Here is a 23,670-nt window from a genome sequence, read left to right on the forward strand (position 1 = left end):
GAAGCAGCTGTCTAACGTACGCCCGACAGCTCCTCCTCTTGAGCTGGAGCATAAACTTTATGGTTTATGGAAATTGAAGTTACCCTAATGAACCAACAATAACAACGATGATACAAAAGCAGTCGCATAATTTTATAAAGTTTCTGCTCTTTGCAGCTTGTTTGTCTTCGGTGTCTTATTAGACATACGTTAAGTTATGCGGAGCTTTTTATGACACCTGAGCCTAATGGCATTGCCCTAACCCAAGCTTCAAAAAGTCAACAGACCTACTTAGATAAATGCAATTACTTCAGCAGCGTAAAGCAAAGCCACAAAATTTTAGTTTACTATATGTATATAAAATAGCACATAATAAACTTATGGCTTACACGCTGCTGTCCGCTACTTTATTTAATTAGCAAACTCTGGCAGCATATCAATTTAGCTAAGTAACACATATTTGTTTGCAAAACAATTTAATAAAAGCAGCCGCTGAGCAGCAACGCGCGCATGCAACAGGATATGTTGCTTAAAATTAGATTTTCAATTTAGCAGCAGCAGCAGCTTGGCTACAGCGGCAACCACAGCACAGCACATTACGCTGGCCAGCGCGGATGTGTCCATCAATCAAATTTCATCATCATACGCCATGTTGTTGGTATTTAGCCGTAACTGCGTGTTGACCCACAGACCGTTTTGCAGCCGAGGTTGACAAACAAATTATAAATTAAAACAAGAGCCAGGCACGCGGACCAACGTCATGGCGATTAACATTGATAAAGTGGATACCATCAGCAGAGCTTTTTATTAATAAAGCAACGCACTGTAACATTGTAGGCAAAAAAGCCATAGCTGTATTATATTGCGCATACGCACTGTTGTGAATATTGCTTATAACTTCGCAGCGATATTTGATCATTTTACAGACTGTCAGCCACTCAAAATATTTCGAATGTCTGCTTCCTATATTTTGATTATTATAAAATATAATTGTTGTATTTTTTTTACGCACATATGCTTTAATATTGCTTACTTAAGGCATATTTGCAGCTAGCAACGAGCACCTGCAACTGATGTGTCTGATGTTGAGCTAAAACATTTGGTGTCGACACATCGAGCAGCAGTTGGTTGTTGTTGTTGCGTTCTTAATTTGCTTACAAATGCTGAGATAATTGCACGTGTTGATGCTCTGTTTACGAATGTGCGTATGAAAACAAAGAGAGAGTAAAAATAGCGATACCAAATGGCAAAGCGCGCAAGGCGCAGACGCCAAGCAAAGTCAAAAACGTAGTGTAGCGCAGCACGGCAACACTGCACAAATCGTAGCAGCTACCAGCGTTATTAATGAAATTTGTAACGCAATTATTTATTTATAGATTTGATGACAAATTAAATGATTAAAATAATTAATTAAATTGTCGAAATTCCATGCAAGTTGCCCAGCTTTTGTCCATCTGAGACTGCAACAAGCGGCTGCAAGCAACAGTCGCTTTAACGGTTCATCTCTTTTGCATTGGGGCACTGCTATAGGCACGCAGCACTCCGCTGCTTCAACATCGGATCGGCGACGACGTTACATTTTGCTGGCAGTTCGACGGCAAACTCGCGCGCGAACAGTTCACCAAATATACAAGACGCAGCTCGATGCTGCAATTCGAAAGTTGAAAAATTCTATTTAAAAACGCAACATGAAATTGCCGGCGGCACTACAATTTCTATACCGGAATTAAATTGGCACAATGAATTGAGAATTGATTTGTGTTTGTGCCATAAAAAAAACAAAAAGAAAAAGATTACAAATATTGAACAAAAATAGAGCTGCGTGTGAAAGGTGCGTTTTGTGTATTTTCCATAAATCAAAAAGCCATAAAAAATATACAAGAATTGTGGAAAAATGATATAAAACATTAACTGTGTTATAAACAATAAATATTTACAACAAACTAAAAATGCAAATTAAATAATTTATTGTGAGGCTGCTAAGTTCAATAAAAAAAATTTTAGATAATATCTGAGTTGAAAGTTTCCAATTAAATTTTTAGTCTTCAACACCAGTGTGGAAATATTTTATGAACAATTGCTGTAGGTAGCTATAAATATTTACAACAAACTGAAATGTGAATTAAATAATTTATTGTGGGGCTATTTAAAAAAAAATCGTAGATAATATTCTGAGTTAAAAGTTCATATTATATCCCAAGTCTTATGCATCAAACAACATACAAGTGTGAAAATATATAATAAAGTATTGTTGATGCTATAAATATTTACAACAAACTAAAATGGGAATTAAATAAATTATTGTAAAAAAAATATTGTAGAAAATATATTAGTTAAAACCTAAAGCCTAAAAAGCATATCTACATTTATTTATTTAACGTCAATTATGAACAGTCAACAATAAAAGAAAAAGATTACATAAAATATTTAAAATTAAATTTAAAAGTATTTAAACTTATATTTTTGTTTTTAAATTTGATAAATGTATAGATTGGGAGTGATAAACAGACCCAACATTCGTTTGTTGCAAGGATTGGGGAATAAACAATTCCAATAGCAAAATATTTTAAAAAAAATATTGGTTAAAATCTAAAGCTTATGCTTTAAAGCATAAACAATTCAAATAGAAAATTATTTAAGGGTTGTGATTATTTAAAAAAAAATGTATATATTGGTTAACCTTATGCTTTATATAATAAACAATTCCAAAAGCAAATGGGTTAAATTGCAAAATGTTTAAAACATCTTGTTAGTTAAAATCAAAATATTTTATGCTTTAAAGCACACGCCCAATAGCTTGGACAATAGGCGAGAGTCTGCTGTCCAATTGCATTACTGTCTCTGTCTGGGTGTCTCTGCTTATTTGTAATTGAAATGAGCTCATTGGGTTTGCCTTACACTTCACATGCGCTGTTATTTGAAAAGTATATTTTTCAGCAAATAAAGACAGGAAATGCTGCATAAAATGCAAAATTGCATAAATATGTGCACATAGTATAAAGTTGCCAGTTTATAAATAAGTCTTTAAATTAACTTCTGTTTAAACGTGCATTAAAACCAAAAATATGGGCCAGCACGCACTTGGGCTGTGGGCCAAGCTCAAATGAAGCGTGCCATCATTTGAGTTAGGATCTGAAGAACGCTCAATTGATTTTTGTGCGTTTTCGTTAAATTTAATGCATTCAATTCAAGCGCAATTAGCTGCTCGTGAGCGCGTAATAAAATTATAAACTCACAACCTGTTAAATCATTGTATTATTTATTAATTTATAAAATGCAGTTTAAGCTTAAATTTAATTGAATTTAATTTTAAACTGTGCGCTGGCATTTGTACGCGCGTAAATTGAAATAAATGTGGGAATGTTTGCATATTTTGTTAACTATTCGACAATTTGCAAATTGAATTTAAACTTTTACAAAACAGTTAATTAATTTGCGCTTGTTGCAAATCAAAAGTGAAATCATAATTTAATTGCTTTGTTTGGGACTAGCTGACTTATTATGTTATCAATCAACCCTTTTCGTAGTTAACAGCCAAAGTTTTGTTTTTCGGCTTGTCATTGCTTGACTTGGCCAACTTAGCATTGGCCCAACATTGCCACAAGCCTCTGCGCGCGGTCAGCTTAAGTAAGTAAAGTGGAAATCCTTTCAGCACGAATTGCTTTCAGCAGTGCAACCAGTGAGCAACCAATTCATCAGTGCGGCGGCATTAGTGGGGGGAGGGGGCGAGAAGGAAATGCGATGTCGCATTTAGTTACTACATAGTTGAAAGTGTTTTGCTAGCCATTAGTTGAATTTGATGCCTAAACTGTGTTGGCGTCTCTCTGTGTGTGTGTGTGCAAATATAAATATATGTATATAGCTATCACTTATGTATATACACGAGTATTTGCTTGCTTTGTACACAAGACGCAACGAGCGTCTTATTTTTATAATAAATAAATAAAAAACTAAGCATATCTTTGCCCAGTCATTTCCTTTTCACAAACTTGTTTTAAATACAAAATATAACAACGTATTCTGGATCAGTTATAAGCATCCGATTTCCATTTGCATTTGGACTTTTCGCAATCTCTTTCCCTCCCTCTAACTTTCTCTTAATAGCTTTAGTTTTGCTAGCTCTAAGTGTAGGCATGTGTGGCCGGACCTCATAATTTCTACAGACCCACTCAGCGTTAAGGCCTTTAAGCGATTTAGTACGAATGCCATATATTGTATGCGCTCCTGCTCGTGGCCGTGCCCGTGCCCGTGCCCTAGTCCATGCCCGTGCCTGTGCTGTCATGCATCAAAACATTTAATTAAATTGGAAGCAAAGCAACAGCGGACCGGATACGCTTCCTTTGCTGATGTCCGAGCACAACGCCGACCCACTCGAAATGAATTTGAATGAAGGTACTTCGAGCCCTGGCGTTCCTCGTCTATCTCAACTTTTTATTTTGTTTGACTGATGTGCATATTTTAACGATTCAGCTGTTATTTGTTTTGTGCATAATTTTGAAGCTCCACCCTCCACTTCGCTCCACTCCGCCCTCGACGCCGACAACCACAACTCAATTTACAGCTCCCTTAGGTTCAGCTGTCCGAGCATCGCAATTCCTTGGCGACAAGTGCATGGCTGTCCATTTGTGTGTGTCAATAGCTGTGCCGTGCTTTGTGCATTGGCTTCTTGAGTCTGGCTTACGCTTTGTTCCTCAATTTACACATAATTGCCATAAATTGAGTGCGCTCAGCCAGGGCGTTGGGCGTTGTACAATTTATTGACATGGTCCCCAGATACGCGTCCACACACTCGAGCTCGCGTGAGACTGACTCACTGTCGAATATAATAAAATAAAGCAATGCGTTCGAGGCATCGATTACCCGACACGACGCTATGCTGGTTACGCTCTCAATGCTCAGCTCAGCGCTTCAAAGGCATAAATATCTGTTGGGTTTTGGTTTTAGGGTTTGTTCAAGTCAAGACGATAAGATAAAGAAATCGCACAAGTAAATACGATTCACTTTCGTTGGCTAGCAAAATAACTTTGGATTCGCGTGTCGTTGCTGTGCCAACGAAATTGGCTCTAACTCAACCAACGTAATGCTGCTTTATGTGCAGCACAACAGGTCGTATGCGTGTTTTCGTGTGTGCGCATTTGTGCGCTATCTTGTTTTTGTTTTACTCAGTGTTATAGCTTATTATTATTTTGTTTGCACTCTCTAGGCTACACTGAAGTTGAAAAGCGTTAAGTTTATGCTCAGCAGTCTCAAAATCTCCGACTCAACAGTAAATAGAAAACTTTGTTAGTCATAACACATGTGTGTGCAGCAAAGAAAATTCAATAAAGCAAATATTTGACAAGTCGTTTTAGCACTCGCACTAAAACGAGTTACTAGAAATTTGCTGTCTAGCTCACTCACTATGCAACGCCAACGCCAACGCAAAGCAACGCAACGTTTTGTGTTTTGCGTTACTTTGCTTGCGTTTTAAATATTTTAATACACACGCAAACAAATTAAAAGCGCATAAACAATTTATCTCGCCAGCACACAGAAATTAGCATGGAATCATACCAGAAACAGATTGCCGCAAATCTATTTGAGTTTATCTTTTATAAAATACCCTACATAATTATGAACAGGGTATTTACAGTTACATGGCGTACAGTTGTGCGATTTACAACACGCCACCAACTAATTATGAATTTGATGCCTCATAGTCGAGGGTACACGATTTTACACTTATTTATTTTGTTATTTTATTTCTGTTTATAATCTGTGGACGGGCCATAGCATATGTACGTGTGTACTTGGGTGAGTGTGTGTGTGTGTGTGTTTTTTCTCGCCCCTTTTATTTATATAAAAGCTTTTTACGAGCATTGCTTCAAACTGTTGGCCAATTTCTCTGATAGGTGCGAAAGTCAAGGCGCGCACATAAATTTCAGCCCAGCTCATTAAAGAATCATTTTAATGAATATTTTATTTTGGCCAACTCTGGCAAAGTGTGTGGCCAATTTGCTCGGCTCGTATTTAATTTAACTTCAATTCGTTTTAATGTGAGTGTGAGTGTGAGTGTCAGTGTATTTGTGTTTGTGCGTGCGTGCGCGGAAAATTAAAAATACCAGCAGTTGGCATTGGTAATTACAATTCAAGTTCATTTCCATTGTATGCCTGTGCCTGGCAAACAAAAGCTACTTTCAAATAAAGACTAAAAACAGCAAGCCAGGCTTTCGCAAATGGGCCAAGGCACTGTGAGAATTGTTTTAGAAGTTTGCCAGCGGAAAAACCGAAACCGAAAATGAGTGCAAAATAAAAGGTCTACAGCCCAAAAGTAGTCCAGCAGCTGGCGCCCAGCCTAAACAGTCTCTACGCTTATTGACATACACACACATACAAGCAAACATGCATACAAAAGTTGCTGCCACAATGGGCTACACACACACACATGCACACGTAAAGAAAACTCTCTTTTCTCAGCGCACAAGTGTGTGTGTGCGCCCTGCACTTGACTTGTCAAACAAAAACTAAACTAAATACATACATCTGTACATAGACTCATGCATGAGTGTACATATGTGTAGCTGTGTGTGTGTGTCTGAAAGCCATGAGAGCGCACTTGTACTTGCAATCATTGCGAAACTTAAATACGCTTACTGCTTCAACAAAATTATTATTTACGAATCAGCAATCTTTAGTGCTGCTCATGAAACTCATATAAAGCTTAAAGAATTATATGCCTTACCTTGGAGCTCAAGATCAAGAGCTTGGCTGAGCAATAAATCTAAGCTGAGCTCAGTTCTTCAGCAATAAACTTTAAATTCTTAAACAGCATACGCATGATAAAAGTCACACACGTCAGTTTTTATAGCACTAATTGACTTATCAAAACGATAACAATTTATAAATGCTTAAACAAAAGAAACAATTGCCAATTTGTTTTTGTCAGTATCTTGAATGAAATTCAGTTTCAATACACAATGCGAGTCAAAAATATGACAACAACTGAGCAAGACAATGCGACAGCTTTAAACAAAATCGCCTTACATCAATGCCCAGAGGCTGCTGTGCAATGTCAGTTTGTCGTTTTCTATTAGAAGAACAACCAGAAGACATTTTTCAACGTTGTCCTGACGACCGTCCACAACATTTAGTCACGTGTGAATTTCTGTGATAAAGTACTTATTTGTTTCACTTTTGTTATTCTTCAGCTCTCGTAACTTTGCCCAAAAATACAATAGACAGAGACAGAGAGTGCGAGAGGGGCAAATAGACTGACAGGCCCAAAAGACAAATTCATTTAAACTGTGCGCTGCTCGCTGCTGCTGGACAAAACACGCAAGAGAGCACTTGTCAACGCGCCTTTGAATGCCATTGACTTTACAAATAATAGACTCTGCCAATTGATTCATTTTTCAGCGCCCAAGACACACAAAAAAATTGCGCAAAAATATTTTCAAATTTAACTATTGGCAAAACATTGCCAGCGCGCTGCTGTTAACGTTGAAGTTTTTCACATTTTTCAGCGAGTATTTTGCATCAGCAACGTTGGGGCAGAGCTGGCTGCCAATTATAGCCAACATTCTTTTGAAGTTTGTTTACATTTCATTAAGACTACAACGCTGCAACGCGTCACCACAACTGCAACTGGCCGTTGCCAGTGGAAACACTCTCCACTCCTCACTGCTCACTCTTCACGCGAAGGCTTTAGTATGAATATTGGCATATGTTTTGTATATTTTGTAATTATTGTGTGCGTAGACAACTCGCAGATAATTGATTTTTGCCGCGTTCGCTTGTCTTGGCAACGTTTGCATACACTTTATGCTCGAGTTGTGTGCACTTCCCAAGCAATAAGCGTCAAACCAGAAATTGCGTATACGCACTGCCAGCTAGCCATCGAACTTTTATGTATGTTCGAGTGTATTGCAAGTGTCGGCGTTTATTTTTCACTATTCTGCTGTTGCCCGTCATTCGTCATCAGTGTAATTGATGAAGTGCTTTCCCACATAATCCGCTATTATTTATGGCCATACTAACAACAGCTGTCGCTCTAAAGCAAATTAAAAAAAAATGTTAATGATAATAATAATTTCCCTTCAGTTTAATACACTAGCATAAATTTACTCATCGCTGGGCAAACAGTAAAGACGCCCAAGGCTGAGCACTGTTGTCCACTTGCTTAATTAAGCAAAAGCCTAAAGAATGTCGCATTCATTATTTTGCTTCTGTTACTGGCATTTTGTCAAACTTGAAGTGGCCGCGCGTCTCGTAACCTTGTCTCAATTCGTCAGTTGCAGTACTAAGGTTAAGTGCCTCAACTTCCCAATCTGTTCAAATGTCATTGCTAAAATTAAAGAAATGTTAAAATAACGCAGGTAAATTCCATGTAAAAATGTCTGACCAAGTGTCAACTTGAAGAAAATAAAAATTGGTTTTGATTTCCTTTTTGTATGTTCTGCCTTACAAGAGTTTATGGTTATTATGGAAAATATGACAGTTTATTTTAACATTGATTCGTGCGAAACGAAACAAAAATAACTGGGAATTGACAATCAAAATAAAAAACGTTTTGCCGTAGGCGACAATTTAAGGGAGGGACTTAGTTTTTTTATTAACAGAATAACATAAAAATATACGAGCAACAAAAAATGTATTTTAAATAATTTAAAAACTCTACAGACATTTGCTTAATAAATAATCTAATAATCCTCATACAATAAATTTAATTTACTTATCTCGTTTGTTTGCTCTCCACAATTTCTGTCAACTGTACATAACGAGCTGATATTATATGAATAAACATTAAAGCATATAAATAAAGAAACAAATAATAAACAATTTTTAAATATATCATAAAATCCAGATTGTAAAAAATTAAACTCTATATATACTTATTATCACAATTACTAAGCCTTTATATATAATTCATAAATGTTTTAATCACTTTAAAGCAATGTTCAAGTAAATATTTTATAACTAATTTTCAATAAATTTGTTCATTTCAGACTGCGACAGTCTGTAGCTTCTGAAAATTTTAAAATTTTTATAAAGTTTTATATTTTTGTTCTTATGCAAAAGTCTTACGAACACATAATTACAAAAACGTATAATAATTGACTAACGTGAACATTTAAATAATACTCGGTACTGCATTTACACAAAAGACATACAAATTATAGCTGAGCTCTCGATTGGAGCGCATCCGCATAACGCAAATTAAATAAATATTGATTAGGCAGCGAACATTATTTTAAAATTCGAATATCTTAAATTCAATTATCAAATCATTGAAATTTATAAAGCATTTGCCAAAAATGCCATGTTTAACTTAAGCTCATCTGCATCAGAAAAATTAATTAATTAATGTTTAGAGCAGTGATCAATATTTTAAAATTTGACTATCTTTCAAACAATTATCAAATCATTGAAATTCATAAAGCATTTGTCCTAACAGACATGTTAACCTAACAATTATTAGTAAATATCATAGTTTCTAAGTAAAGTTTACAACCTCCATGAATCTACAGAGTGTGTTTGTAGTGTTAGCTTCTGTTCAAAGCTTTGAAAAAAATCATTATTCTCCTGCTCACGTCGCAGCTCTTCGCCAATCTGTTGCCACATGCTTTCAAAGCCGCAATCCCAGTGGCCAAGTTCATTATCAAGGGCGCTGTCTTCAAAAGTGAAGGAGTTCTCATGTTCATAGTCACACATCTTGAAGTTTGGTTTGTAGTCTCTTTTATGGTTTTTTCACTTGGGAAGTCTTGTAAAAAAAAAATCATTACTAATTTTAATAATAAACACATTTTTTTTTAAATACAGCAGTTTACTTTTTTTTAAGATCGTAAATATTTTTATGGCACAAATGCTACTGGTCTTTCTTTCTGGGTTGTCTTTATCTGATATCTACTGTATTGGCTTTATTGAATATTATATGCTACCAATTACATGAATTGCTTTATAAAGTGCCTAACCTAATGTTAGATAATGGCTTAAACTGTTAAACACTTTTCCACTATCAAAGACATACAATCAATCGTTCTAATGTTTGCCAAGTTGATTTCAAGGGGCTCTATAGATAAGAGCAGGCACTGAGAGTAGCAACATTACCTTCAATCGTTACTGATTTGATAACAATATTAACATGTTCAAGCTGTTTTGAGTTGAGACCTTTAGTCTACGCTCGTCTGAAGCAAACAATGTAATGCGGAAGTTTTCTAACAAAAATAAAGTCAATTTTAAATTACTTCAAAGTTGAGGCTGCTTAAATCATATTAATGAGCCAATTGGATTAAATTTTAAATAACCTTTTATGTATGTCCAGAAGGGTTAGATACGTCCATTTTGTAAATTGCAAAACCTTTTAAATAATGCTAATCAAGCCACAACAAAAAAGTTTTCCTTTTTTTTCTTGGATATTCTGTGGCCGCTAGAGCGACCAAAACCGCAAATGAGCAGCACAAACCAAACACCAAATACGATAAAAGGCAAAATCAATTTCATGACCTGGCAACACGGGCGGTCTAGACTAACACACACACAGACACACAAATACAAAAGCAGCGAGAGAAAACTTTAATCCAATCTGCAAGTGGCTGACCACAGAAAGCTGCTTGAAAATGAGATTATTTAAACAACTATATTTATTTATTTTTCTTTCTTATTCTGTTGTCGGTGTTGTGTTTGGCAGGCACACAAGCAAACAAATGGAAATCAAATAAGACAAGCAACAAAAAGGACACGCCACATTAGTCAACAAGAAAGGGACAAACGGCAACACAGGAAACCAAAAGAGCACAAGAGCGCCCAAGCAACAGCAGCAGCAAAAGCAGCAGCAACAACAATCGAGATGTATAGCAACGATGAGCTGCTGGACAATGTGAATGATAATGGTGATGGCGATAGCGATAGCAACGCCTATGGCTGGAGCAACTGGACCACTTATGCGCCCGCATTGCTCTACAATGCCATGAGCAGTGCTCTGATGGCGACTGAGGCCAATCAAACGCCGCCAACTGAATTTGGCTTGGAGCCCACAATGGCCTACAATCTGAGTCGCATGTAAGTAGCAATAAGTGCCTTATTACACCACTAATTCAATTAATGCCCACACTGGCTGTCATTAAACGCTAACTTGACCACAAACATGCAGACTAAGCACTCAAACTCCAACCCAGAGACAAGCTCTTACCGCATAGCTCACGAATCCCGAGGCTCATCTGCGTGCGCTTACCATGCATGTCTAATGACACACCATTGCGGCAAGCATTCAATCATTCATTCACTCTCGCATTCAACAGCCGCCATTCAATCAGTCAAGCATTTCCGTTTACCAAGCCAAGCCAAGCCAAGCCATGACTTTACTTTACTTTATTTCTGTTTCAAATACATTACATTAATGGGACGCACACACACACACGCACAACTAATACAATTGTAAATGCAAATACAGACAGTGTGTGTATATATAAAAAAGAAATTTTACATTTTATCTATGTGTGGCATCTGCGTATTTGTGCGCCCTGCTTAATGCTTCTCATCCTACAGTTGCCAGTGCACGGTTTTCCCGCATTTTAGCCATAAAAAATTGATACACATATAGATTATATACATATGTTTGCTAAACAGTTTGTATGTATTGCAAAGACAATTTTATGTCGTGTGGCAATTTAATTATTTGCAAGAAATTTACATTCAACAAATATGCAGGCATCAATACGAAGCTATTTAATAAGCGCATACTTTAAGCAGTATATATGCTAGTTAGTTATGAAGAAAAGTTACTACACACAGCGAAAAATGCTCAAGCACACACATTCATATTTACATTAGAGATGCGCAGAATTTATCGTAGTATTTGATTTTAGATACTAAAAAACAGCACAGAAGCTAAAAGATATTAACAAACAACAATAGCTTACATATATGATTTCGTTTATATATTTTGCCTTTAGATATTTTCCTTACAAATATGTTATCTGATTAGTTATGGTATTTTATTCGAGCATAAGTCAAAAGCATGGAAACCTTTTTTTATACATGTAATTTCTTTTTACTCTTACCTCATTTTTGCTTTAAATTTATGCTATAAATGATTTAACTACACATTGTTTGTGAAAAAAATTAATTTGTACAAAAAATTTATGATAAGCAGAGTTAATTTGCAATTTAATTTGTATAAACTATGGCTAGTCAAAACATTATGTTAATAATGTTGGGCTAATTTTATTTATGCAATAATTACGCTTTTTGTAATTTTTAATATACAAAATTTCAGAATGCGAAAGAATCTACTCCGCCATTATAACGTTAGAAATGATTTTAGTACCCTTTATATAAATGGGGAAGCTCTTCATCTTTAATTAGGGACTACTCTGTCTTTAAACTGAGTTTTGACTTATGCTCAAATAAGCTAAAACACCTCAAAATTCTATTTTGAAAATGCCTCTGAGTCATAATAGCTGTAAACTAAACCGTTTTTAAATGTCAGAGTATCAGCAAACGAAGACTATGTTGTTAAGCCAATTAAAAGCCAATCAAAAGTTGTTAAAATGAGTTTCACATTTTGTACACTTTAAAGTTTTAACCATAATTTAAAATTGCTTTTAAAATGAATGCAGCAAATGTTGCGTCCTTAGCTTTGTGGTCTTTGTTCTATTAATAGGCGAGTGGCAATTCAAAAGATACTGAGCATAAAAGCTGAGAGATGTCTGCCATTCCCTAAATTTTTGAAACTTTAAATGGCAAAGGCAAACGCAAAACTAAAACGATGCCCTTTTCGTGATGCAGCAGAAAAAAAAGGACGCTCATCTCTATGTTATATTGACTGCGGCACTCATACATAGATAATTGCTGCGTTTGACGTATTAAAAATACATTTTATATGAGAAGAACCGCACAATGGGGGTGGTGGGCTCTTAGCTCATCGTATCCATCGCATCGCATCGCATCTAGTTTGGGCCCTTGACAAGGACATCCCCAAAGAATTCTGTGCAAGTACATGACAAAGATATTTGGGGCTATGGCAATGTTTTTTATGCTTTTTATAGATGCTTAGTTGTTTGCTTTGTGCCGTCGTCGTTGCCACTGCTAATGTAAAAAATAATAAACGACGACCACAAAGATATAATATCAACAAATATATATATTTTTATCAATTGCGAATGCCTGCGGCTGTGTAAGATGTAACGCTTTTGAATTTTCGATTTCATTTTTTTGGGCTTGGAATCAAACTAGACGCAGTGAACAAGGAAATCAATAATCCTCTTTATGCACTCGGTCAATGACAACAAGAAGTGGGAGTAGGACTTATGCAAATGCGACAAAACCTAAGCTGTTGCCTACAGCTTGAAGCGGCGTCGGTGGCCTGCAAAACATTTTTAATTGCATTGAAGAGTTGCCAAGCACTAATGACTGCTAACAGCAGTGACTAACTAGGCACAACTACGAACTACGCAGCTTCATGTATCAGCTGGGCATACAGCAACAGCAAGAGCACGTAGCATAAATATTAAGTTACTTATTTGGAAGCGGAGTGTGCAAGGACTAACGAGGCATATATCACATGCGGCTGATATACGAGCATGTTAAGTGCCCACGGAGACGCGTTGATAGACAAAGCTCAACAGCACTAAATCCGGACGAGAGTATAGTTACTCTATTTGTGCCTAAATACACAGGCTTTGTGCGTGTGTGTGCGTTTATTTACACACATGCTGTGAGCTAAATAAACAATCAAGCAACACAAAATATTTAAAAGATGACGACAAGTTCGGTCTCGGCTGGCTTGTAACCCGGACTAAGCTCTTTATGCCAGCAACCACAGCTGGCGCATAATAACACGGATTTGTTAACACACGCACAATTACATTGAAGCCGAATACAGTGGTGTGCGTTAGAATAGGTCTGATATAAGTTTAAAGCATTCGTATTAAATTTCTTGCATAAATAATTCGCTAAATTTACACTCACTCATGTGTAGTTGACACTTTGTAAATTGTATTGCCTGCAGACACTTTGCCCACTGTACCGTACCACTGTAGCTTACAAACATACATAATCTTTATGTCACCAATTCCCCCATGTGCTCTTTCTCACACACAGTTTGCCCACTGGCGTCACTGGACTAGCAACTTTGCCAGCTGGGGGCGGCATTAGTCACGAGGATGGCGACGCGGAAGAAGCGTCATTTGCCTTTGCCATGCCCTTGTGGCGTCAGGTGCTCTGGAGCATTCTATTTGGTGGCATGGCCATTGTTGCAACTGGTGGCAATCTAATTGTTGTCTGGATTGTGCTGACCACCAAGCGGATGCGCACAGTGACGAACTATTTTATAGGTAAGTAGGCAGACATGGCGTATGCATTATACTAATCGTATGAAGCATACGCCGGGCTGGCATATAAAATGACTTTTACTTAATCGCTTACATTGCTTAGGCTTAAGACGATCAAATTATTGCCTGCTGCCCGTTGGCATAATTACTCATAATTAATTGAAGCGCTTGTTGCACTTTCAACGCAGCTGCGCCTCGAGCTGCTTGCATATTTCAAAATTCGTTTAAGCAAAGCAGTTGCGCTAAGGCTCACACATTAATTACATTTAAGCAGCTTAAGCTGTAGGCTTGAGTGGTAGATAAACTAATTTTATAGCAGCATCCAAAGACAAAGATTTAATGTTGGCTCGTTGACTTTGCCTGCACATTCAAGGCATTTATATTGCATGCACTAGTTATACGCATACATATTAACATTTAAATGCGTGTGTGTGTGTGAATGACATTGCCGAAACCATTAAAAACAAAGCGCATAAAAAATGCACCCCGACAACAAACACAACAACAATGAGGGCAATGCTTGCCTGAATGCTGTCAGCTGACTGCCTTCCGACAATTGTCAGACACACACACACATAGAGACAAATATACATGCATATGCATGCTCAGCACATTCGTAAGCCCGGCGGCCTTATGCATGCGCAAGTTGACAATAAAAAAAGGCAAAGTAGTTGCACCAGCAGCCATAATGGCAGCTGACTTTTAAATGCACCCCCACCCCACCCCCCGACCCATAGCGAAAGAGTTGCTGCTGCTGCTGCTGTCAAGCTGTTAACTATAAGCTCTGCAAAATTATTATTATTATTATGTAAACTTAATACCCTTGGGCTTTGCTAGCGGCATTTGCATTTCTAATATACATTGGTAATCATTATGTTGAAATACACTGCGCAAAATGCGCGCACACTTTTAAGCCTTCAAGCTTAAATTCTGCTTTAAAGCCAGCACAATGTTTTTCGAGTGTCTATTGGCGAAAGTTTGCTAGTCACGTAGACTAGTTAAGAGCAGAACGTGTCCGGGGGTTTGCAGCTCCAGAAGTTGATACTGTGTCAGGTTCATTATCAATTCGCGTTTGTTCATCTTTTGTTTTGCATTGAAGCCGACTGGGGGCATTGTTATTGTATTTTTATTAATTAAAGCGTGCCTAAATCGATATTCAACTACGTGTCTGTGTCTGTCAGTCAGCCAGACGCCCAACTCAATGCCCGCAGGTCAAGCCTCACACCTGGCCCAGCACGAGTCGTTTGCTAAATGCGACACGTTGTAGGCGTTGACGCTGCAAAACGAAAGTAAAACAAAAAAATTGACATGCGCCTAATGCCCAAAAAGGACTCGCCTCCTAACAATATTAGTTGCTGCCACTGCGGGCACTGCCTTTCTATATGTATATATATATAATTTTGTTGTGTTGCGCTTGCCGCTTATCTGCATAGATAATGAAAAATAAACAAAAAGCAAAAGCAGTGCCAAGAACACAATAATAATAATTTTTGTATTTTTTGTTTGGGTTCTTGCGCCTTGTTGCCGACATTTTTAGTGATTCATTGGAATGTAAGTCGTAACATACCATAAAAATAATGCCAGACAATAAATGATAGCCAACAGGCAGGCAGACTCCTACACACACACACACACACACACTCATGTGCTAAATTTTGAGTACACGGTTTTAATTATACCAAGTCCTTGGCAATGGTATTTTGTAGACTGCACTAATTACAAATGTACAACGCATAAATAAACAAAAACAAATTACCAAAACGAGCAGCATTATATGCGTAATAAAAATTATGCAGGCTCACACACATTGCTATTAAGCCCGAGTTCGTTTAAAATATGTTGAAAAGGTGCAGGCGCTCAAAAGCGCGGTGGGACACACCTCTCGATGCAAAGGGCATACACTAATTGAAAATATAAATACATTCGCTTCCCACCACTTTGTTGTACTCACTTTTGTACACGTTTTATACACAAGGGTAATTTTTTTAAAAGTATAAAACATTGCCCTTTCTAAAGAGCTGAAGGTAGTCAACTCAAATGCTAAACATAATATGAATACATTACATTCGAAAATAAATTCTTCAGAACGACCGACAATTGTTGATTTTGTTGATGATTTCGTTAATGAATTCATCAACGGTATTGCAAAGTTAGAGCTTAATCCAACATAATTTAACTTAGCCATTCAAATTCCATATTATTGTATTAGAATTAGAAAATTTGCTAGTGGTAATGAATTGGTGACTGCCCATGATATCCGCCATGTTTATTTCAACAATATTTTAATAATGAGCTCCACTTGAGAATACTACTTATATATATATATATCTATACACATATATCTTATATCTATATATAGTTGATTAAATATATTTTTGCTACCATGGCTTGCCAATTTATACATTAATTAACAGTAATCACACACTTACACATTTGGTTTATATTAATTAATTTTGCTATAAGTATTTGTACAAGTTTACGGAACGCACTATTTGTGCCCATTGCTTGAAACATTCGCTCCAATCTACGGGTTATCTCTTTTCGTAGCTTTTTATAATGCTGAGGAATTGAACTGATCAATCATTTTTGCGCTTTCAATTTCTATTGAATTAATCAATTGATGGGATTACTTGAAAAAAATAATAGTCTGGAGTAAGCTCCAATGGTAAACTCTAGCATAATTTAATTAATTGATTTCCTTCTAAACTGGTCTACAATAAATACTGAACAAATACTGCATACTCAAAACAACGTTTGCTGAAGCGACAAATAAATTGGACTTTTATTTAAATGCCAAAAAGCCGAATCTTAATTTCTATGGAAGTCATTAAAAGCGGCTCAAATCGTTGCTTATTGTAAATAGTTGTGTTTACTCGAAGATATAACTGTTATTTGCCAATTAACGCACTTTGCTCTGCGTTGTTTATTTGCTTTGGCATGGGCTTAACACGCACTGATTAGCGCATTTATTATAATTACATATTCAATATTTATTCATGCCTACAGTGAACCTCTCGATTGCGGATGCCATGGTCTCCAGCTTGAACGTTACCTTCAATTACTATTATATGCTGGATAACGACTGGCTCTTTGGCGAGCTCTACTGCAAAATATCACAATTCATTGCAATGCTCAGCATATGTGCCTCGGTCTTCACACTAATGGCTATATCCATAGACAGGTAAGTAACAATCTGTGCAGATAAGTATGCTAAACTAATTTGATGCGTGCGGCGCAGGTTTGACGAAGTTCTGATTTGGGCATTTTGACCCTTATCAATCTAGGCTCAATTTAATAGCTTGCTCTTTTCATATGCTAAGCGTGCACTGGAGTCCACACGAACAGCCTACGCAGCGTTTCTTATCCAAAGTCAATCAATTGCCTGCCACAAGCAAGAAAAAATAAAAACACTTCAAAGTTCAATCTTCATCTGCATGTACGCTCAGACTTAAGCCGCTAAAGCTCAGGAATTCTGACAGTTGGCTGTCAAGCCTTGCCCTTTTCCTTATGCTTATGCTTATGATATATACATCAATCCAGAGGAACAAGCTATGCAGAATCTTGAAATATAATGCCAATTGAGTATGTAAAAAGCATAACAAAATAAAATTCTGTTGAATTCACTCTCCATTAACTTTAGTATAAATGGCAATGTAAGCTTTGTTTAAATTATAGTACACAGCATACTTTTTGACACAAAGTATTTGAACTGCAGCTAGGGTAATTTAATTTTTATACAAAAAGTTGTATGATATAGCACAGACTTGTGAGAACTGTAATTTAAACTAATTTTAAGCTGAAGCACTTCAGTGCATGGTAGAGTCGAAATAACAAACAAATAATTTGCTGCATCTGAAGCTGCGAGCGTTTACAATAAGTTTAAAAACAACTTTTGTGACTGTAATGGAATGAAATGAAAAATTGTTTACTCAACCCTTTGCACTTTACAGATACGTGGCCATTATGAAGCCACTGCAGCCAAGAATGAGCAAGAGGCGCAATTTGGCTATCGCGGCGGTCATCTGGTTGGCATCCACGCTTTTATCCTGTCCCATGTGGATCTTCTTTAAAACCGACGAAGTAAGCGCATGTATGCATATAAAAGCGTTGACTCTTTACTCACATATACATACATATATGTATGTGTGTGTATGCTCTTTAATTTTAAAGGTACCCGAGACGCTGGAGACTAATTCGCGTGTCGTGTGCTTTGCTGAGTGGCCCGATGGCCCAACCAATCACTCCAAGCAGGAGCATTTGTAAGTACTGCGTAGGAGTTGGACAAGCAAATGCATTTTACAGTAAATCATGAAATCAGACAAGCAGAAGAAGATGCATGCTACAAAAATATAAAAAAAACCACGCGACGCGACGTCAATCAGATTAACTGTGAATGCAACAAAATGTGGCTGGGGCAGGCAGACCATAAAAATAAAAGTCAGTCGTTCGCAATGCGAACAAAGCGTTGACATAAAAATCCATAAAAAATGCATTTCAATGTTTTAGTAACTGGCCAGCATGTGATGTTGTGTTTACAGCCGTTTTGTATGACAATTTGCCGCCGTTCGCTTCAATGGCTTTTGTCATGCAGGCCCATTAAGTTTTAGCCATCAAATTGCTTTTGTGAAAACATTTGCTTGTGACCATCAATATAACGAGCTTTAGCTTTTGTTTGACTGGATTCATTTGGCAATTTACATGCATCTAATTATTCACAGCTACAACATACTCATCTTTATACTCACCTACTTTCTGCCCATCATCTCGATGACGGTGACCTATTCACGCGTGGGCATTGAGCTCTGGGGCTCCAAGACAATTGGGGAGTACACGCCGCGCCAAGTGGAGAATGTGCGCAGCAAGCGTCGGGTAAGCAATTTGTAATAAATAAATAGTAAAGGCTTCAAGAGCGTCGTAGCTTAAAGACTTACAAGTTTCAAATATTAAATTGAAATGCTAATTACGCTTTGCTGATTATGCGGAAATTAACGAAAGGCTGCCCTCAGCCTAATATGCTATAATTTTAGAATTCTCATTAGCTGCTGATTGTCAATTATTTATAGACTCCCATTGCCAATTTATATTTAACGCTTAGGTGGTCAAAATGATGATTGTGGTTGTGCTCATATTCGGATTCTGTTGGCTGCCATTTCACGCCTACTTCATTGTCACATCCTGCTACCCGAGCCTGACTGAGGCGCCCTACATCCAGGAGGTTTACTTGGTTATCTACTGGCTGGCCATGAGCAACTCCATGTACAATCCCATTATTTACTGTTGGATGAATTCGCGGTAAGTACACTACGCATTCAACATATACATATATATGTATTTTTTCTCAGAGTGTATGTGTGCACTTAAGTACTCTGCACTACACTTCAATCTACTCTTTATGCTTCTATGTGTCAAATTATGTATTCTGCGGTTGAATTAGCGGCAGAAGCAAAAGCGTTAAGTGCAGTGACAGTGAGCTTTACTTTTTGCGCCCCATTCACTCTCACCACAAGGTCGACCGCGCAATCCGCTTAGCTGACTGCTCAAATTTGATGTACTTATCTGCCAGACTTCTCATTTGCTGATTAGCAAGCATACAAATGCGCAGTCACAGCTTAAAATAAACCTTCAAATTAGTTAAACGAGTCGGAGTGCGTCTGATATATTTGAGCTCCTTAAAAAATGTTCGGTCTAATTGCTTATTTATTAATTTATTCAATATCATTCAATAGACAGTCGAAGATATAAGAAAATCATAATGATGTGAACCTTCATTATTATTGTTGTCAAGTACATTCGTTTAATATTTAAAGGGCAAGGATTTTCCTTGGGTTCTATCTCACTAGCTTAGGTGTTAGATTAGTCTACAAGAACTTTGTTGCAAACAAATTTAAAGCTTAAATTCATTTAAGTTTAAAGCTCTAAGACATATCCTATATGCTTTCTGACTGATCCTATCTTCTGTTGGAACAAACTCTCAAGTCTTAGCAGAGTATAAATGTAGTACTAAAATTTTAAATCACAAGACAAATAATTTGATTGAAGCTTAAAGTTATGCCCTGTCCTACTTGTAAGATATAGGTACTTTAAACTGTATCTAGAGAGACAAAGCAAAGCGTAATTAGTAAAGCACTTCATTCGTGTGTATGAGCATTTATTAAATAAATTATAATATTTTTTTATTCGTTTAAGCATTCTGCAATATTTGGTGCTGCCTTCCTCCTGTTAGATTATCAAGTAATTTAGTCAGATAGCTATATACAGGGCCATTTGATTAGGCAACGCTCTTTGGCGTGTAGTAAATTGACTGCTGATGATTTAGCTCGCTTATGTGCACATTCGTTTATACGTTTTACGTGGGGTGGTTGGGCGGAAGAGCGTAACTGATTGCAATTAATTTACCCCAGTCAACACGCCAATGACTGCTGCCATCAATGTCGAGCGTATGGTAAATTCTGCAACGTGTTTGACTTTAGTCCAACATCCGTTACGTGCACACAACTTTAACGTTAAGAAAATGCGTTGGTGTGAGTATATGTGTGAGCCGCAAAAAGAATACAAGAGTTGGGGAGCAAAGAGCTGTTGCTTTTGTAACAACCTTTATGCAAATGCTAAGGACTTTCAAGGTGTTTTTATTATTGCAAGGCATCGGCAAACGAGTTGTCGTTTGATCTATGGCCATAAGAATTGGGTGCACACGAGTCGGCTGCATAAATCAAATAGAATTGAGGCACGTCCATTAGGGCGCGTCGACACAAATGATAAAGCAAAATATTAGTCCATGAAAAATTGTAAACATATTTCGTACATGGTTCTAAACTAATGCCTGGTTCCGCGTGAGCTCAAATCAAATTTAAGAAGTTAAAAGTTGCATAATTTCATTTTTGAGTTTCAAATTTATTTTTTATTGTTCTCGAGTAAAAATGAATGGAGATGTTGAGCTATGAAGCAATTCATATTCCAAGGCTTTTTGCCATAACTTTAACAAAAATCTTTAAATTCGTAAATGCTCTTTTTGCATTACCATTGAGCTGCTCGAAAATATTATTAGAATTATAAATCCTATACTGTTTTGCCCATTTTTTCACCCATACAAATCGAACCACCCTACTGTCCATGCCTTGCACTGAAGCCACCCGCACACTCACACATTAATTTATGCATTATTAGCAAATACAGAGACAGAGACAGAGCAGCAAGCAAGAGTGGCTTGTGGCTCATTAATAAATTTTTTCCTGTAACTACAGCTTGGTTTTCAGTTGTCAACTTTCACTCAGCCTCATTAGTACTAGCTGCTCTTTATGCTTGTCCTTACCTGTGTCAGTTGTCATTCATTTGCTCGTTGTGCTTTCAGTTTTCGTTATGGCTTCAAGATGGTATTTCGCTGGTGTCCCTTTGTGCATGTGGAGACGCTTAACCGACGGGACAATATGACATCGCGTTACTCCTGCTCGGGCTCGCCGGATCACAATCGCATCAAACGAAATGGTAAGCAGGCGTTAAGTAAATATGCTCAAGAGCTAACCTTTCCACACACAAACACACAGACACCCAAAAGTCCATACTTTACGGCTGCCCTAGCTCACCCAAGGCCCATCGAGTGGCACACGCTGGTAAGTGGCGACGCATAAATAAACAGACTGTATGTAATTATGTTATTTACTTCTGCTGCAAAGTTATGCTGCGGAACTCAATGCCGCTGATGCGTGAGACGCCAACGTCGGCGCTGCGTCACTCGGTGCCAGCGCAGCATTTGGGAAGCAGCAGCCGCAGCAGCGGTAGAGGCAATCTTAGGGTAGCCTATCAGCAGGAGCTGCAGGAACGCAGCTCGCTTAGTCTAAGCACGACATCGGAAGGTCCACGCACCTCGCATCTGCACTCTTGACAGACGGACAGGCAGCGTTGTTCACCTGTGGATGGCATCGAGTTGCAGCTGCAGCTAAATAATGACTGCCGACGCATTAACAATGGCATACAAGCGACCTCCACTATTACAGCAGCAGCAGCAGCGACTGATGATAAAACCTGGCTTTAGGTTAACGCCAGCAGTGACTCGAATTTATGTTTAGCTAATTTAACTACAAACAATGCAGCATACTAAATACTATGAACATGAACCAAATCAATAGATAGTCTTTGCCAATTTGAATTCAGCATTATAGTTTATTCAATAACGTAAATATTTGCAATGCTTGCAGCGAACTTTCCATATAACGTATACGTAGCGTGTAACTAGACATGTTTGTTAGGCTCCTTGCAATAATTTTCTAAGCATAAGCAACTGTTGTTTTTAAATGTAATTCGATACTTATGTGCGTATTTCACCTTGATGAGTCTTTTTCGAGCCCTAATGATGTTTAAAAAGAGATTGATTTCATATGCGATACAACTCGAAAATGGCTCTTGCTTATGCTCAATATGTGATTTATTAAATTACAATAAGAAAATGTAGAGCAATGCAGGTGATTGAAATATGATTCTTAGGCTGCTGCCCCGCAGGACGAAGCAAAACTTCTATATCTCTGACATCATTTTAATCACAGTAGACCAGTTTTTTTTTTTAATGTGTTAAGTGTCAAACACCATTTGTAAGAAGATGATGACGTCATTACTTTTAACTTTGCCATAGGGAGCAAAAGTACAGAAATTTAAAAGTAAATATTTATTGCTATTGTGTTTGTTTTTGTCTACACGCAAACATAAATAAAATGCTTCTTAAATATGTATGTATACAATTTGGCAACTCGTACAACAAATCTAATGTTTGATGTTGTTCGAAAATCTCTATGTAAATACGCCTCCGTTAGGAGCTTGTGAATAAAAAGTTACTCAAAAACCGTTAGAACATTAATCTTTTGTATCAGCTACAGTTGTGTGGGGACTCATAACAAACGCGCTTTTCGTTTGTTTAAACAGCAAATCCTCAAATCATGCGTCAAGTTTTTATACATTGATATGAAATGTATGGCACCTTTCTAAATGTTGTTGCTGCATCAATTTTTCATAAGTAAGCTCTTTGCGAAAATTGCATTTGACTTTATTTGCTTTATGTGTGTGTGTGTGTGCGTGAGTAAGAATGAAAATTGAAGTGTGTAAGCATTTGTGCCTGCCTTGCTGGTTTCATAAAATCTCGCTTGGGCCCGCACGCCAATTCGCTGGAGGCTTGTTACTCTAGCTCTAAATTCTCTGCCCTTTGCTCTTATTAAATTTAGCTTTGCGCTGTAAGAAATGGCTCAACAGTTTACAGACAGCGAAGTAAACAATCAATGTTGTCTTAAAGGGTACTGCCGCCAAAAATCTAATTTACAAAGCTTTTTGTATTAGACCCTGTACACAAAGTGTGCACAAGGGTCTTATGAGTTAGTTGAATAAGATTTGTGCACAGCAG

At 37.3% G+C, this 23,670-nt stretch overlaps 1 protein-coding gene across 1 annotated transcript; it reads left to right on the plus strand.

The window, feature by feature from the left end:
• The first annotated feature begins 1,562 nt into the window (after positions 1–1,562).
• On the plus strand, positions 1,563–22,167 carry LOC108601603 (tachykinin-like peptides receptor 99D). The gene is made up of 11 exons (XM_017989502.1): positions 1,563–1,810; positions 10,646–11,016; positions 14,059–14,291; positions 17,295–17,469; positions 18,239–18,368; positions 18,459–18,547; positions 19,007–19,157; positions 19,384–19,580; positions 21,637–21,770; positions 21,830–21,895; positions 21,959–22,167. The coding sequence occupies exons 2-11, from the start codon at positions 10,805–10,807 to the stop codon at positions 22,165–22,167; spliced, it is 1,596 nt and encodes a 531-aa protein (XP_017844991.1). The 5' UTR covers positions 1,563–1,810; positions 10,646–10,804.
• The last annotated feature ends 1,503 nt before the right edge of the window (positions 22,168–23,670 follow it).

Source organism: Drosophila busckii, chromosome 3R (assembly GCF_011750605.1).
Source record: "Drosophila busckii strain San Diego stock center, stock number 13000-0081.31 chromosome 3R, ASM1175060v1, whole genome shotgun sequence".
NCBI classification, from domain to species: Eukaryota; Metazoa; Arthropoda; class Insecta; order Diptera; family Drosophilidae; genus Drosophila; species Drosophila busckii.

What these genes read in the sequence shown, in the direction of transcription:
- LOC108601603 (XM_017989502.1), top strand. Translation starts at nt 10,805, where the DNA reads ATGTATAGCAACGATGAGCTGCTGGACAATGTGAATGATAATGGTGAT. An exon ending in TCTTCTTTAAAACCGACGAA is followed by an intron (nt 18,369 to 18,458) that starts GTAAGCGCATGT and finishes TTAATTTTAAAG; the next exon opens with GTACCCGAGACGCTGGAGAC. An exon ending in CCATCGAGTGGCACACGCTG is followed by an intron (nt 21,896 to 21,958) that starts GTAAGTGGCGAC and finishes TCTGCTGCAAAG; the next exon opens with TTATGCTGCGGAACTCAATG.